Source organism: Rhincodon typus, chromosome 11 (assembly GCF_021869965.1).
Source record: "Rhincodon typus isolate 14 chromosome 11, sRhiTyp1.1, whole genome shotgun sequence".
Lineage (NCBI taxonomy): Eukaryota > Metazoa > Chordata > Chondrichthyes > Orectolobiformes > Rhincodontidae > Rhincodon > Rhincodon typus.
In genome coordinates this window covers 33,239,203-33,256,846 of record NC_063342.1, presented here as the reverse complement: position 1 = coordinate 33,256,846, position 17,644 = coordinate 33,239,203, and the positions used below count along the sequence as shown (strand labels likewise).

Here is a 17,644-nt window from a genome sequence, read left to right as displayed (position 1 = left end):
AATACTGTACTTGCATGATGAATTGCACCCCAAAGAGTAAAAATGACACATCAAATAACACAATGCCCTGTTCACAATATTGCTTTAGTTGCTGGACTGCTTGGGACAGGTCCTTTATTAGGTACCTACCAAAGTTTCTTAAGTAATCCTGATCTTCTGAATTCTGCACAACGTTGTGCAGCAAAGGGAAGTGACCCTTGAAGAGTTGGTGTTACAAGCACTTACTATTTTTTATGGATGTAAGTGTTGAAGAATCATGGAAAATGGCTTTTACTTCAAATTCTGTGAATTCATTGACTTTTGTTTTTAAAAATGTCAATAAAAACACATTGGATATTTTTAAAAACACTTTTGGGATTCAATTAATTGCTCGAATTTAGAAAACTCCTGGATGGATCTTATGGCTGTCTTGTTTGGATATTGTTTTGGATGTTAGTTGGGAAAAGGCAGCCAAAAGAAAGGCTGCCCAGTTCATCTTTCTGGCTTCCTGAAACACCATTGTTACCGGTGTGGAATTTGATGGTTTCCTTGAAGAGCATTTGGAAGACTTCTCAATGCTCTGTTTCCTGAGCAAGTTGCAGCTGCAATATTTCAGAGATGACCACAAGTGTTTATTGACTGTCTGATTGTGCCAGAACACCAGATTGACTGCCATCGGAACGTTCCACATCTTATCCCTTTTATTCTTCAAGGATTAAGCATTGTTGGCCAAAAATATTTTTCCTAAAGCAAATCTCTACAGAGGCATCCATTTTCCCCCATTCTTCCATATTATAAACTATTTGGATTAACTAGTTTTGTATCTTTCATGAATAAGTTTTGTTTATTAAAGAAACCTATTTGCTTGATCTTTTTATTCTAAATCTAATATAAAGAAAGCAAACAATTGGCATCTGCAGTGCTTACTGTCTCATAATCATTAAAAACAAGTGGCCATATCAGAAACTGTTGAATTTATGTTGTGACCTGTGGAAAAGTGAAACTAAAAAGAGAATTTGCTCTCCTCCCATCACAATTACATAAGTGAAGAGGTGTGATGTACTCTCAGGAAGAGGATGAGCAAGACAGAGAGAGAATGGTGCAGGTGGAACCCAGCTGTTAACTTTACATCTCTTTCCAGAGAAGCTGACAGAGCTGTCAAGTTTTTCCAGGATGTTTTTGTTTTAAGTTTTGTGGATATTTTTGCAACAGGTTTTCCATTCTTTAATTGGTACATTTTCCTTATCATTAATCCCTGATTGCTGTGTTTGAAAGTGTCAGGAAGGTTTGCATCAGACTGTTTTACATCTGTACATTAACCATATACATAAATAAGCCAAACTAGAAACTGTGTAGTCCATAGTTTGGCTTAGGAGTTGTAACAGCATGAATGGCGTAGCACGAAAATCAATAGGGTGGCAATTCAGAGCCCAAGACTAACGTTGTCAGACACGGGCTCAAATCCCACTATACCAAATGCTGAAATTAGAATTCAATAAATACGAAGCAAACCTAATATCAATTTTTGTTAAACAGCCGATGTCCTTCTGGGAAGGAATCTGTCATCTTTACCTGGGCTGGCCTTCAAGTAACTCCAGAATCACAGCAAGATGGTCGACTTTTAAGTACCTTCAGGGCAATTAGGGATGGGCAGTAAATGCTGGCCTAGCCAGTGGTGCCTACGCCCAAAGAACAAGAAAATTTGTAATCCCTTGTGATTTTGCTTTTTTTAAACTAGATGCAGTCAGGTGATTTGGTTCATTACGATTATTCATGTGAATGGACTGCACCTTTTTGAAACAGCAAATTTTCATTTCTATTAATGGAATTGAACATAAGGCCAAATTGAGCCATTTCTACATCAGGGCACTGATCTCCCAGGCAAAGAGATATGTTGGGCTGTTTTATCATATCCAGGGTATTAACTATGCAATGTACAATAGACTGCATTAATCTGCTATGAAGGTGAAGCTGTTGTTCGGTTTGCTAATTCTTTTGACAGTCAAAAGTTTATTTGCTATGAGTAATTAGAGCTTGACGTTGAGGATTGTTCAGGGAACTTTAAAACTGACAAACATTTCTTCAAGTTACACTTTAGAAGTAACCAGCAGTTCAAGACTATTTTGTACCTGCAACAAAATGTGAAACCTACAAATACTGAAGTGTATTTTTAATAAATTAAATAAATATCAATTGTAAATTGTATGGTTTTCATCTTCTAGTGAACCATTTATAATATTTTCTGGAGGACTTTCCTATGATAAAGTGTGCAGAAGACCCAGCCTGACAATTATGCATGGCAAATCTATTACAGTTCTGGAAATGGATTATCCAATTGTGGACTTCCTAGCTCTTTGTGAAACACCATATCCAAATGGTAAGAATACACCAACTGTTCAAGTTTTACTTAACTTTTTTAAAAAGAATGTATAGTTAGGCCTAAAATAATATTAGCCCAGAATTTGCTCAAATGGCATTACCAGTATAAAACATCAAAGTATATGCTGAAATGTAAGCTGATCTTGGTGTCAACAACATATGCCATAATATATATAGAATATACGGGAAGATAAAAATCACCATAAAAAAGAGAAATCAATGTAAACAATTGGGTCCGAGGAAAGTTCAGAATAATTCCATTTTTTCTTTTATTTGTAAAAGTTAAAGTTTAAAGTCATCTAACCATTCTTTGTATACATTAAACTCATTAACCAGGAATTTCAACTTTGGACACAATTGGCAATTGAGGTGGAAATTACACTCAAACACCCACTATTTTGTGTGGGAAGTGCTTTCTGCCCCCAACTTTCTACTCAAATGCATTTGCAACATGTAAAATCTTCCAGTAATCATTGTAGAACATATTTTATTATCTAATATAATTAGAAGTGAAAACTTGATGTGCTTTTATGAATATGTTTTAATTTTATTAATATTACACTTTATTAATACATTAACATTAAAATGGATTTATTATTAACTAACTTTTTAATCAGTGTTTGGCACCACCTGTGAGTCGCCAAGTGTTAAATAACTGAAAACAATTTTAGAAACTGTACTGAACTATTTGCATGTTACATTGGCTGAAAAAATATTTAAGTATTTTAAAAACATGGTAATTAATAATTTGTACTCAAAACACCCAGTTTAAGAATAACCAGCCACATCAATGAGTCCTGATTGGATGCAATCACCAGAAATTTGCTGTGCTGGTCAATTTGATCTGGGAGGGGGATGACTGGAATCTAACACATTGTTTTTTAAGCAAGCACAGAAGGTCACAGAAAGTGTACTTGTACTGCATATAATTCACACATTAAACTGCTCAATCTTTTGTTCTGTCTTGGCCAATTCTGAAAAATTGCAGTGTAATCCACAGAAATTCCTGCTCAGCCTATTTTTAAAAAATGCATGGAAGCATTCAGGTTTCAGTATAACACATCCAAATGCTAGAACAATGTATTCAAAAATATAAAAATATAGTATCAGTTCTGACAAAATATATTAAAAATGGCTTTGAAAATAGATGTGACTTTGGGTCATCCTGTACCTAGAATTGCAGAGATATTAGGAACTGCAGATGCTGGAGAATCTGAGATAACAAGGTGTAGAGCTGGATGAACACAGCAGGCCAAGCAGCATCAGGGGAGCGGGAAGGCTGACGGTTCCGGCCTAGACCCTTCTTCAGGGTCTTCCTGCTCCTCTGATGCTGCTTGGCCTGCTGTGTTCATCCAGCTCTACACCTTGTTATCCGTAGAATCCCAAGCAGTTTCTGAACTGAATTGCCTCAACGTGGAGTGACTGTCAAGTTTTCCGTTGCAATATGTGACTGTTAACATTCAAACTGTTCAAAACAATGCAAATTGAAGATGGAGGAATGCAGAGATTTTTGATAAACAACCGATGTCCTTCTGCGAAGGAAATCTGTCATCTTTACCTGTGCTGGCCTTCAAGTAACTCCAGAATCACAGCAAGGTGGTTGACTCTTAACTACCTTCAGGGCAATTAGGGATGGGCAGTAAATGCTGGCCTAGCCACTGGTGCCCTCATCCAAAGAACAAGAAAATTTGTAATTCCTTCGTGATTTTGCTTTTACTAAACTAATTGCAGTCAGGTAATTGATTCATTAAGATTATTCAGTGTGAATAGACTGCACTTTCAGTATTAGGTTTATAGTATAGTGCCAATAACAAATAAAATGAAGACTAAACACACGGACTGTACCTGACATAGTTATAGAGGAGATGTTGGCATGAAAGTAACATTATATTCCATCTCCCACCCTGTTGTCCACTCACTTAACCTGTCTGTAATTTCTTTGTTATCACTTTGTGTCTTTCTCAGCCTACACGTCCATCTGACTTTATATTAGCAGCAAGTGGGGTAAAAAAATAGCATTGGGGCAAAATCACTGGACTAGTAATAAATAAGAAGCCTACACTAAAGCTCCGAGGACATGGCTTCAAATCCTACCATGCTGGAGGTATCAAAACCAATTGATAAATCTGGAGTATAAAAGCTAGACTCAGTAAGAGTGACCATGACAACCATCATTGATGGTTATTAAAAAAATTCAGATACAAAGTTTCCATTCCCAGCATCATCTGAGGTACAAAGATACCTAGGTACAAAAATCGTAGGGGGAAAAATAAAGACGAAATAAAGTTAAAAGTTCACCATTACAGTCCTGAAGTTCTAAAGCAGGGAGTCTGGGCTGAGCTTCACCTCGAGCCCTGCAGTTGGCGGATCTGCGCTGGGGTTCCATGAAGCCGGGAGTCAATCAAGTCTGTCCAAGGAATGGAGGTGAGTAGAGAGAAAATAAAAGAGAAAGGAAAATAACACAAAAAGAGGAAAAGAAGAAAAGAAATAGATGAAGCGGACAAGCTCCAGCTTAGCAACCCTTCACGGCCATCATCTTGAGCTGCATTTAGGATGGGAAATCTGCTATGTTGTTGAAATAGCATGGCAAACCACTTAATTCAAGGAGTGTGCATACATCTCAGAAATGCTCACACCCATGAAAGAATAAGGAAAAAGTACCGGTGCTCTCACAATTAAAATGTGCATTTAATTGGTTATTTAATTTTGAATTACTGTTTGTTATAAATATTTATAAATTTAGCAAAATATTGAGCCATAATTAACTCTATACCCCAGACAGAGGCCTTTACTTTTATCAACATAATAAATGAGTAGTTTTAATTTGTGGAAAAGTTGTGAAGGCGTTATACAGGCATTCGGTTCCATTCTGTGGATAGATGGGAAGGTGTATGCATGAAGGTAATGCCACTGGACTGGTAACCCAGAACTAGTTTTTGGCCGGAAATGTTGACTTCCCTGCTCCTTGGATGTGGTCTGACCTGCTGTGCTTTTCCAGCTCCATATTTATGAACCACCGTTGATATTAAAAACCCATCTGCTTCATGAATGTTCTTTAGGAAATGAAATCTGCCATTCTTACCTGATCTATGCTAATTGTGACGCCAAACCTACAGTGACCTGATTGACACTTAACTGCCCTCTGGGCAATTAGGGATGGACAATAAATGCTGGTGTAGTCAGTGACACCAGTAATCCATATACAAATTACAACCTACTGTATTTTTTCTGCAATATAATTAGATTGTATTTAATTGTGCTTAACAGAATTCCAAGAACCTTATGCAGTTGTTGTGCTACTTGAAAAAGATTTGATTGTTGTCGATCTGACGCAAAGCAAGTAAGTAGATTTATACAGACATTTTTACATCATTGAGCTCTACTTTTATATTTGCAAACATTGTTGTGTTATTATTTGAATTTGTATCTCTTTAAGAGCTCAACACACAAATGAGCCAACTATCCAGAAGTTTTCACATAACCACAGGCTCTCTGCACTGCAGCACTCACAGCATAGGCTAAGTGTGCAAATCAAACCAGGTTTATATTAGTTGAGCTGTAAATAAACCCACTAGAGATCTTCAAGAAACCAGAATTCATGAACTCATTTTTGTAACATGTAGATAACAAGAAAATTGTTATATGGTGCACAGCTGTGATTTAGTAAAATAAAACTGAGAATAAATCAGACTTACAGCTAAAAGTCCAAAGGGAATAGCATCAAAGAAAATGTAACAGCAATCCAGAAGTTCCCACGAAATGGAAAACAAAAGGAAATAAGATTTTTTTTCAAACCGAGGATCTCCACCTTGGACAGTTTCATGCAGGGGCCAGCTGATTCAATCCACCCAATCTAAAAGCTCTTTTGTATTTAAATGTCTGTCAAGAATCAGCCCCATGCCGAACCAAGAGAAAGTCTGCCTACATTCAAACAACAATAAAAAGTGGGCTGCAGGAGGATTAGTGCAGAGCCATCAAAATATTCTATGAAACAACTTTCAAACCATAAAAACGAAATTAAGTTCAGTGCTGAAAGCACCAAGGGAGTGCACAAAGTTAAATATGAAGATAAAAGTCAAAAGAACACCAGAAGTATACGTACCAAATGCCACACAATGAACTGGAAAGCCTTGGTTCTCCTATCTGAGTTCAAACATTTTAAACAAAGGATTCAGCTATGCTTCATAGACAAAACAGTTGCTGAAGCAAACTTTGAAAATGCTCATAGTTGTCTGTAATGTGAGTTAAACAGAGTCAATATCTCAGGCATTTCTGAAGATATGATCCTGCAAAGGTATGAAAATGCTAGAAGATCAGCTGCACGTGAAAGCCAATTTTAAAATTCATCACCTAGAATTGATATCCTCTAATTAAAAGCCACAGGAATCAATACATCTATTTATGAGTAAATCCTCAAGCATGGGCACTAATGCAACTTCTTCAAAGGCTGTGCAATTAGTTTGAATAGTAGATTTGATGTTTGCCTCAACATCTGTTGAAGTGTTCTGAAAAAGGTCTCTGGGGGATAAAAAGAAAGATTACATTATTAATTCATTGTGAGTAGACTGGCAGAAAATGTGAATGGACAACAACACGTGCAATCATTAGGTGCAGCAAACAGTACTGACACTGTAGTCAGGACATAAAAAGCAAGCGGGCTGTGTAGCAAGTGTGATCTATCATATCCACCACAAAGCTGCCCTGCATTCCAAAATTTGTACAAGGCATGCAATACAGAAGGATGCAGGGCCTGCCTATACATCAAACTGGCTTCAAAGATGCAGCCAGAAGCTAAAAGAAAGTACAACAAAATGCAAGACAAACAAAAGAGCATGGTAACAGCAGCAAGGAATGTATCAGAGAGCTGTGTAAATGTAAGACAATACACAAAGTTTACAGTAAGGCAGTTCAAGTGAAGACCCAGAGTAATTTCTTCACCCAGAGAGTGGTGAGCAGGGAGAATGTGTTTTCATAGAAAGCACTCAAGGCCAAAACATTGTATGATTTCAAGGATTTGGATATAGCACCTGGGGCTAAAGAGATCAAAGGATATGGGGAAAAGGAGAACAGGCTATTAAATTGGACAATCAGCCATGACCGTAATGAATGGTGGAGCATGTTCAAAGAGCAGAATGGTCTACTCCTATTCCTATCTTCTATATTTCCATGCTAAGACATTTTGTAACCAGAGGATGAACATGCTTTCTACATTGTAAGTGTAAAACATTGTTTGGATGGTCAACCACATTCATCGCTATTTACCCAAAGAAACCTGGCAACCACACACTCAAAACTGAGCATGGTGCAAATATCCTACCAATCCAAATTCTGAAAGACATGTGGCAGGATCATTAGAACTCAACCACGAAATTAGTTGCATACAATGTGTTGCCTATTCCTTACATTGGTATATCATGGAAATTTAACGCGGAAGCCACAAATAATTTGTCTAGTAGAAACTGGAAGATCACTAGTGGAGTACCAATATGTACTACTCTCAACATTGCGACTCTACATGAGGTCACCAAGGTATCCAAAGCACAGAAGAATCCAAGAATACTCACATTTACTCAGTCCAAGATTTACAACAATTGTACCCAAACATGTTTGATGTCAGAAGAAGTTTCAAAATTTCACATTGCACCTCAGAGAAGATACTATTCTGTCAATTGACCCTCCCAGAAATTATAACATCCACAAAAAAGCTTAAGCATGAGCTGGATGATGTGGAATGCAATAGCATCATCCAGTGTGTGGATCACCACTCAGACTACTTCAATTTGATGTGTCCTAAAGAGGGATGGTGCAATCACATTATGTCTAGATCTGAGATATCTAAACTTCTCCTAGAAAGATGTCCTCACAAGATTCTAACACTAGAGGAATCACAGGGGCCAAATTCTTCTCCAAGCTGATGCAAAACATAGTTATTGGTTGGTACACTTAGCTAAGAAAGCTCAGGAAGTTACTTCCTTCAGAAGACTATTTGGAAGGTATTGTTTCTAGCAACCACCTTTTAGTTTATCTGTCAGTCAAGATCTGTTCTGGCAACATACCTACAAGTTTGTAGAAAATATGCCTGGATGTGTATGCATTGCTGATTATATTGCAGTGTTGATAAAACCAAAGAAGGGCATGATTGGAATCTCCTTTCACTGCTGACAGTAGCTCAACACATAAAATTCATTTTCAACAACCAGAAGTACAGGTTAATGTAAATTAAATCAATTTTTGACTGTATATTCAGGTTGCAGATACTGTCCCATAAAGTGAAAGAGGTAAGACAAATTCCTACCCCACTAAACAAAGAAGACCTGCAGAAAGGACTTGGATTCTTCAACTTCTTTGCAACATATACACCAAATTTATTCAACAAAGCATTATCATTGACAAAGCTCCTAAAGAAAGATATATTTGAGTGGCATAAAGATCATCAACATACGTTGGGTCTCTCAAACAAGCACTGCAGGCAGAGAACTGCATCCTGCAGTATTACTACCCCAAGGGAGAGAATAATCCTGGAAGCCAACACTTCACAGAAAGGAAAACCGAAAGAACTGTGGATGCTGTAAATCAGGAACAAAAAACAGAAGTTGCTAGAAGCTCAGCAGGTCTGGCAGCATCCATGAAGGAAAAAAAATCAGAGTTAGCGTTTCGGGTCCGGTGACCCTTCCTCAGAACTCAGTCACCGGACCCGAAACGTTAACTCGGATTTTTACATCACAGAAAGGGCTAGGACTCTGCATCATGCAAGATAGCAAATCAATTTCATTTGGATTGAAAGTCTGTTGTAAATGCTATCCAATCATTCCAACATATATCATGAAACATTTGCTGTATTATTCAGTACCACAAAATTCCACCCATACGTGTTTGGAAACCAATCATAAATGATTAGAAATGATTTGCTGCAAACCAATGATAAGTGTACTATTTAGACTACAACCACTTCAGGTAAAAGTACAGGGATATATTTTTTGACATCTGCTTTAAAACTGCTACCAAAATGGTCACTTCAAATATACTGATCAGATTGCCAAAACTGATAGAGACATTCCACAATCAGCAACGTGGATATTCAGGTGGAAGATGTTCTCAACATGAAGCTAACTTGTATTTTGGTCATCATGAATGCAACCAAACTTCAATCAGAAACAGTAAGTGACCCACAGCTGAAGGCACTGTAGTAAGTTATCGTTCAGGGAGGCTGTTGTGGCACATGGTAGCACCCCTATCTTCAGGCCAGAAAGTCCAGGTTCACAACATATGTCAAAATGTATCTGAACAGGTTCATTTTTTAAAAAATTCAAGGGGGTTGGTGATGACATTGTAAAATAGGTGACAAACACATTCAGTTGCTTTTGGCATAATAGAGATCAGCTCAGTATCAGTTTGAGAGATGTTATCTTCAAAACAAAACAAATACTTGTGCCAAAGGTCTGCGCCAGACATATTATTGCAACTATATCCAGGATATATGGACTGTTTCTCCAAAGTTCCAATTGTCAGGCAGGGAAAGAACACTTCAAATATGTCTGTGGCAGACACATTGAGTGTCATATTCCATCTGTTCATTGCACCAGAAGAGACCATTTCTGACAATAAATCAAGGATTTATGTACCAAATGAGCTGTGAAACCATGTGACATCCTCTTCATATTACTGAATCAAATGGTCTTGCTGAGTGCATGGTTTCACACTACAAAACAAGATTTATGTGCGATCATTTTACACCTCAGAGGTGCATCTCTAGATATGGAGTTATCATCACCAGCAGAGGTCATGTTTGGAAGGAAAGTCAGAACGATCTTGCCAAGACACCACTTACCTAAATTCTCCAAGGTGGAGGTTCTATTTGTCGACATACATGGGAGGGTGAAGTTGATGCATGACTGGAATATAGGTGTGAAACTTTCTCAGCTACACACAGTACAAATTGTCAACAGTCACAAACATCACAATGGGAGCATGGTTACTCACAGAGGTATCACAAGTGTTCTATAGAAGACTATAACTTGATGTCTTGTGACCTCTGACTTTGTCTACCCCAGTCTGACACCAGCACCTCCAAATTATGTTTTCTTTGGAGCACAGAAGGCTGGGGGTGGGGATCATGACTGAGATGTTAAAGATTATGACGGGTATGGACAGGGTAGGTAGGGAGCAGCTGTTCTCCTTGGTTAAGGAGTCAGTCACAAGGGGGCATAGTTTTATGGTAAGGGGCAGGAGATTCAGGGGGGGATTTGAGAAACAACTTTTTCACTCAGAGGGCAGTGGGAATCTGGAATGCACTGCCTGAGATGGAAGTGGAAGCCAGAAAACTTAAATCTTTACAAAATATTTGGATGATCATGTGAAATATTATAACTTTCAAGGATATGGACAAGTGCAGGAAATTGGGATTAGCGCACCTTCAGAGGTAGTTGTTGTAGGTGCAGATTTGCTGGGCCGAAGGGCCTTTTCCATGTTGCATGACTCTCTGTCTCTAAAAGCTTCCTCATTTTTTTTCAGTAGTACTACAAATATGAGAAATAAGAAATAAAAATAGTTGCAGTCTGGAAATAGTGCTACACATTCTCTTACACTTTCAGGGTTGAACTGGTCATAAATGAGCAAATCATAATTAAGACTGAATTACAGCTTTACAAAACATACCAATAATAAATGATTGAACTTTCTTACTTAAATACTCTTGCTGAGAGTAAAAAGGATAAAATACTTGCAATGCAACTTTATAAACAAAAGATAACAAACTAAGTACAGCAGCTTAAGATTGTACTGCTATTTAAACTGAATTTTACCAGTAAAACAGCCATTGATAACAGCTGGATTTTTATGACACTAATAGAGACAAATAACTTTTGGAAAGAAATTTGCACTTCAGTTAAATGTCAAAATAATGATACAGTGACATTTTAAGTTATAAGACAACTAATGTAACAGCAAATTAAAAGCATCACCCACTAAATGCCATCTTTGCATGCAACTTATGCTTTAAATGGAACAGAACTGCTATTTCTTGTTATTCTTAGCCTAACTGTAAAAGCAAACTTCAAAGGTATACTTTACACTGTCTTTCACACTCCATTTTCCCAGAATCAATTCAAAGTGATTTTTAGCTCTTACAAGTTCATTCCTGTTCTTTTCTCAGCCTGGTAACTTGCAATTTTAGAAATATCATTCACCGTGATTTTTTTTTTCCCTCAGAGTCTCTCCCTCTAACTCAAGCTGGGTGACTCTTTCATCCTTGTTATAACTCCCCACGAATTTTGTCTGAGCATGAGCTTCCACCTGAATTCCTGCACAGCAACCCATAGAAACCTTTTTAGTCTTTAAATGCTGCCTCTCACCTGGTTCCAGACGAACTAGAAACACTGCATGTAACATTCAGTGACATTCCAGGAAAGCTTATAACCTGAATTTAACACTGACTTCCTGTATGTCCTTCTCCATGGCAATCTGAATCAAGGGCCTTGAATCTCAGTAGAAAAGCTAATTAGCTGTCCTTGAGAGTCCAGCATTCCTTTATCTTGGAACTAAATTAATAGTTGTAACTCGTACTTTGTAACTAAATTTTAAATCGTAACTCCCAGTGGAACAGTTTGGACCCTTCTTAAACATGAACAGTCAAATCACCCAAACTTACTGTGAAGCAGACTTCAGAACAAGTCATATAATCTCTTTCATTTTACCTTAAATTTTAAGAGGTAGTACTAAATCATAACAATATTATAAACCTCAAAAATGTTACAGTATTTGTCAGAAAAATGTTACAATTATGTTTAACAGGGTGGTTACAAATTTAGTCAAAAGGAGAAAAGAAGCATATGTAAGGTTTAGGAAGCTAAAATCAGACAGGGCCCATGAGGAATATAAGGAAAGCAGGAAAGTACTCAAACAGGGAATTAGGAGAGCGAGAAAGGGCCATGAAATGACCTTGGCAAGTAGGGGTAAAGAGGATCACAAAGCATTCTACAGATACAGTAAAAACAAGAGGATAGCTAGGGAGAAGGTAGGACCACTCAAGGATAAAGGAGGGAACTTGTGCTTGGAGGCAGAGAATGTGGGTGAGATCCTAAATGAGTACTTTGCATCGGTATTCACCCAGGAAAAGGATATGGAGGATAGTGAGATTTGTGTGGAGCATGCTAATATGCTAGGGCATTTTGAGATCAAGAAAGAAGTGGTGTTGGATATCTTGAAGAGCATTAAGGTGGATAGGTCCCTAGGGCCCGATAGTATCTACCCCACGTTATTGAGAAAGGGAAGAGAGGAGATTGCTGGGGCCTTGACTAAGATCTTTACACCCTTGCTAGCCACTGGAGAGGTTGCAGATTACTGTTGAGTAGCTAATGTTGTTTTTCTGTTCAAGAAGGGAAATAGGGATAATCCAGGAAACTACAGACTGGTGAGTCTCACATCAGTGATTATGAAGCTATTAGAGAGAATTCTTAGGGAAAAGATTTCCCCACATTTGGAAAAGCATGGCCTAATTAGGGACAGTCACCATGGCTTTGTGCAGGGCAGGTCATGACTGAATCTTTTGAGGAGATGATGAAGGTGGTTGATGACGGTAGAGCAGTGGATGTTGTTTACATGGATTTTAGTAAGGCTTTCGACAAGGTCCCTGATGGTAGGCTCATCCAGAAGATTAAGATGCACGGGATCCATGGTGACTTGGCCGCGTGGATTCAGAATTGGATTACCCATAGAACACTTAGGGTAGTGTTGGAAAGGTGTTTTTCATGCTGGAGGTCATGACTTGTGTTGTCCCGCAGGGAGTCATGCTGGGATGTCTGCTGTTTGTGATACATATAAATGACTTGGATGAAAGTGTAGATGAGTGGGTTAGTAAGATTGCAAGGGATACAAAGATCAGTGAAGTTTGTGGATAGTGTAGAATGTTGTCAAAGGATACAGCAGAATACAGATCAGTTGCAAATATGGGCGGAGAAATGGCAGGCTTAATCTGGGTAAGTTTGAGGTGCTGCATTTTGGGAATTCAAATATTAAGGAAAAGTATACAGTTAATGGCAGGATGCTGAACAGCATTGATGTACAGAAGGATCTTGGGGTTCAAGTTCACAGCTCCCCGAAAGTGGCCATGCAAGATGGAGTGGTATAGATGGTGTATGGTATGCTTGCCTTTATTGGTTGGGAAACTGAGTACGAGAGTCAGGACGTCATGTTGCAGATTTATAAGACTTTGGTTAGACCATGCTTAGAGTATTGTGTTCAATTCTGGTTGTCACATTACAGGAAGGATGTGGAGGCTTTGGAGAGGGATTAGAAGAGGTTTACCAGGATGCTGCCTGGATTAGAGGGTATGTGCTATAAGGTGAGGCTAAAAAACTCAGTTGTTTTCTCTGGAGTGGGGGAGGCTGAGGGGAGACTTGATAGAAGTGTATAAAATTATGAGATGCATAGTTAGGGTTGATAGTCAGAATCTTTTTCCCAGAGTTGAAATGTCTAAATGCATTTAAGGTTAGAGGGGAAATGTTTGAAGGAGACGTAAGGGACAAGTTTCTTACACAGAGCGTGGTTGAAGTCTGAGACACACTGCCAGAGGTGGTGGTGGAGGCAGATACAATAATGGAATTTAAGGGACTTTTAGTTAAACACATGAATGTGCAAGGAATGGAGGGATATGGACCAAGGGCAGGCAGAACGGAATAGTTTTATTTGGCGTCACGTTTGACACAACATCGCAGGCCAAAGGGCCCATTTCTGTGCTGTACGATGTTCAAACATTTGTATTACCGATTAATAGATTTCAAAGTTTGGAAGTAAATTTGTTAACAAATTTCTCAGGCATTTTTTCCATTCTTTCTTGGTAGAGTTCTGTTTCTCTGTCTACAGTTGCTGCCAGACCTGTTGAGTTTCTCCAGCACTCTGTGTTTATTTTAGATTGCCAATATCCACAATATTTTGTTTTATCTTTTAAAACCTGTTCATTTTAAAGATCTTTACAATAATCCAAAAGTCCTTTTAAAAATATCATCTGGGAATTTGTGAAACCTAGCATGCATCCTTATTATAAAAACTTCAAACGATGTGTAAGGGATCTGCATCATTTCTACTGAATTAAATGATCCATTTCTTCCATGAGAAATTTCTTATGATCACACATGTGCTCTCTGGAAATGCACATCCAGATCAAAAAGGGGTGGAATATGTTTTTGCACAATTATGTTGACATGCAGGAAATATACAGAGGAATTTATTTTTAAAAGAAATACAGCTTCAATTTAATTAGAAATTGGACATTTTCTGTGATGTAACATTCAATTTTATGATCAGCGCAATACTTGGGACTCAATTAAATTACCACTGCAGTGGTGCTTTCTGTATCCTATTGGAAATCAGTTAAGTGCTGGCCCTTCAAAAGTGGAAGTCCTAACCTCAAAGGCTGCTGACCAATCAATAAGCCAGTAGTTCTTTGGCCAGTAGGCAGAGACACTGTTAAAATCAATCAGAGGGCCACAGCTTTTTAGTTCCAGTGAAGCGGGATTACTGCTCGGACAACAGACCTGGACTAGTAGACTGTGGAAACCCTGGAAAAAGGTGGGTTTGATGGCTTCATCAAAACCAAAAAGGCAGGTCCAGGAAAGAAGTAGCCTTCTTGTACAGTACAGGGGTTTGATTTTTCAATGGCGTGACCCTCCCTGGATGACAGGATGCCTAATCACATGCCCCTACCATCACCACCTAGCAGAAGGATAAGGCCTTTAAGGAACGTTGCGCGCCCAATTCAATGTTGTGGTGCATGGGGGGAGGACTCAGGGAGGCAATGGTAAATCAATATCACATTTTCTATTAAATTCTGACCTTAGTTTCTATCTTACGTTAACCACAGTTTTGCTTCAATTGTTTGAACATAAAAGTTTATTTATTGCTTAAAATATATTACTATTTTTGGTTTTTCCGGTCAGTTTTCCTATCTTTGAAAATCCATATCCAATGGATGTGCACGAGTCTCCAGTGACTTGCTGTGCGTATTTTGCTGATTGTCCTCCTGATTTGATACCTGCACTTTATTCTGTGGGAGCCAAACAACAAAAAAAGCAGGGATATAGCACAAAGGTAATGGACTGTACTTTATTCTTGCTTATATTGGTGCAGTAAGACAATTCTACTGCTGGCAAAGGTACCATTGTATTTTATTTGTTTAATGTTTGCCAAATGTCCTGTTATATAAAAATGTTGGCATTAAAGACCAGCAAAAAATTAATAGACGTATACTCAATGCTATATTGTGCCATTGTTGAATAACATAAATCAGGAATAAGAAAGCTATTGACCTATTTTGGGGAAAATGCCTTGTACTGCAAAACTAATAATTTCCATTAGTTTTTAGCATGCCAATCAACTATCTTAAGATACACATGCTGTAAAATTCAATTTCATAACTTTTTTTTGCTTGAGTCCACATAGGCCAGTGTACATTATGTCAATAGCATGGTCATTTGAATCTCATTAGGATCTATTAGGACCCATAAGAAATTAAAGTGCATGATGAAGATGCGAAAACATTTTTCCTTATGACACAAATAAAACATTATAGGATCTGCTTTTTTATTAAACACAACCTATTTTCAACAAAAGAGTTCAATGTCAAAAACTACACCCTGGATGCATCATTAGATTTCATAGTTTTTCTTCTACATCAGCTACCCCTTGGGGTAATTTCAGAAACATTTCTGTGTGGAAAAGTATCTCCTCCCAGGTATGTGGTTTTTGCATTTATTGATCTGCCATTCCCATGAACATGTAACCAAAATCATTATAATATTTAAGGTTACTTTTCTAAACATGGGAGATCGCAATCTAACACCTGTATCATCAAGTGACTCTTCAAAGCCCCTAGTAACTAGCATTGCTTTTGTCTTTTGTGCCATCGACAAGGTCTTTTGTCAGTGCGAATCCAACAATGTGCTAAAGCTAGTTGCCCATTATCTGGTACCTCAGAATACTAAGTTCAAATTCTCTGCAACTATCCAATTAACTTAGTTATGTCCACTTTATTAGTTCATCGTTATTTTTATTGGTAGCTACATAAACTTGATCTCAAGGACTTGTGTTTCTAGTTTTGTTCTAGGATTGTTCTGTGACTTTTACTTCATTGTCAAGAGTATCCAACATCAAGTGTAGACTTGCATTTACAGCGCTTTATTCCTTAGGACTATGACTGAGATCCCGTTCTTACACTGCAAGAGAAAGGAGTCATTGACCTAAATTCTCAGGAAGTTACCCCGTGGCCTGGAGAAGGATTCAGTAGCATTTAGTGACCATATGGCCAGGAATGGATATGGAAGTGAGCAAGTGCATGTCCAATTTAAACAGAACATGACAGGCTCCAGACTTGAAATATTGAATCAAATTCATTAGAATCGTGTGGAGAGGTAAAGACAATGCCTCAATTCAATATTGAGACCTACAGGTCCTCCTGGAGGTTCTAAGGAACAGGAGGGTGATCTGCTTCCTGGAAAGTAGCAGGAGCCACACATTGCAAGCTAAGCAGTCCTGCATGTTGACACAGTAAGCAGAAGGAGTAGGTTAGGCTGAAGTGGATCCAGTGTAGGAAGAAATTTAATCATCTGTCACAGTCTAGCAAGCTGACTGCAACTCCCCGTGCCACCATACGGCAGCCCCAGGGCAATCCTCTGGGTATTCAGCCTCCAGCAAAGCAAAAAATGTGAGGTCTTCAGCAACAAGTACACAGATGCCTGTGTCTATCTCCTCAGAGTCACATTTTCCTATTTCAGTCATTTTTTATCTTTCCCAGGCCAGATCCATCTTCAGTTAATACTGAGCATATGGTCTCCGTGTTCTTCCTGTTTCTTAGGCTCTCTGTTCCTGATCTCACAAGGCCCTGCCCTTCTGGAGAGGATATTTCTCTGCTTATATATAGAACCCAAAATCTGAGATTCATTTCCCCATTGCCAGATTAGATGGGGCCTTGATGTCAAGGGTAGTTGCTCCCACCTGACCTTGGTAGTTCAGCCCTTTTCTTCATGTTTTGGACTGAGAACATCTGGAAAACATTGACAGGACTGGACAAATCATGTTTAACTAATCAACTAGAGTTTTTCCAGGATGTAACTAGTAGAATAGATAAAGGACAATGAGTGGATCTGGTTTATTGGACCTTCAAAAAGCTTTTGATAAGGTCCTACATAAGAGGTTAGTGAGTAAAGTTAAAACACATGGGATAGGATAATGTATTGGCATGGATTGAGAATTTGTTGACAGACAAGAAACAGACAGACGATACTTCAGCTAATCA

The 17,644-nt window shown here is 38.3% G+C and overlaps 1 protein-coding gene across 2 annotated transcripts in view; it reads left to right on the top strand.

Annotated features, from left to right (window-relative positions):
• Positions 1-17,644, top strand: part of LOC109930469 (syntaxin binding protein 5L) — a 438,683-nt gene that overhangs the window by 241,570 nt on the left and 179,469 nt on the right. For both annotated transcript variants that reach the window (XM_048602948.1, XM_048602947.1), the window contains exons 10-12: positions 2,202-2,356; positions 5,626-5,698; positions 15,291-15,441. In XM_048602948.1, coding sequence (XP_048458905.1) covers positions 2,202-2,356; positions 5,626-5,698; positions 15,291-15,441 — 379 coding nt within the window. The remainder of the gene's footprint in view (positions 1-2,201; positions 2,357-5,625; positions 5,699-15,290; positions 15,442-17,644) is intronic.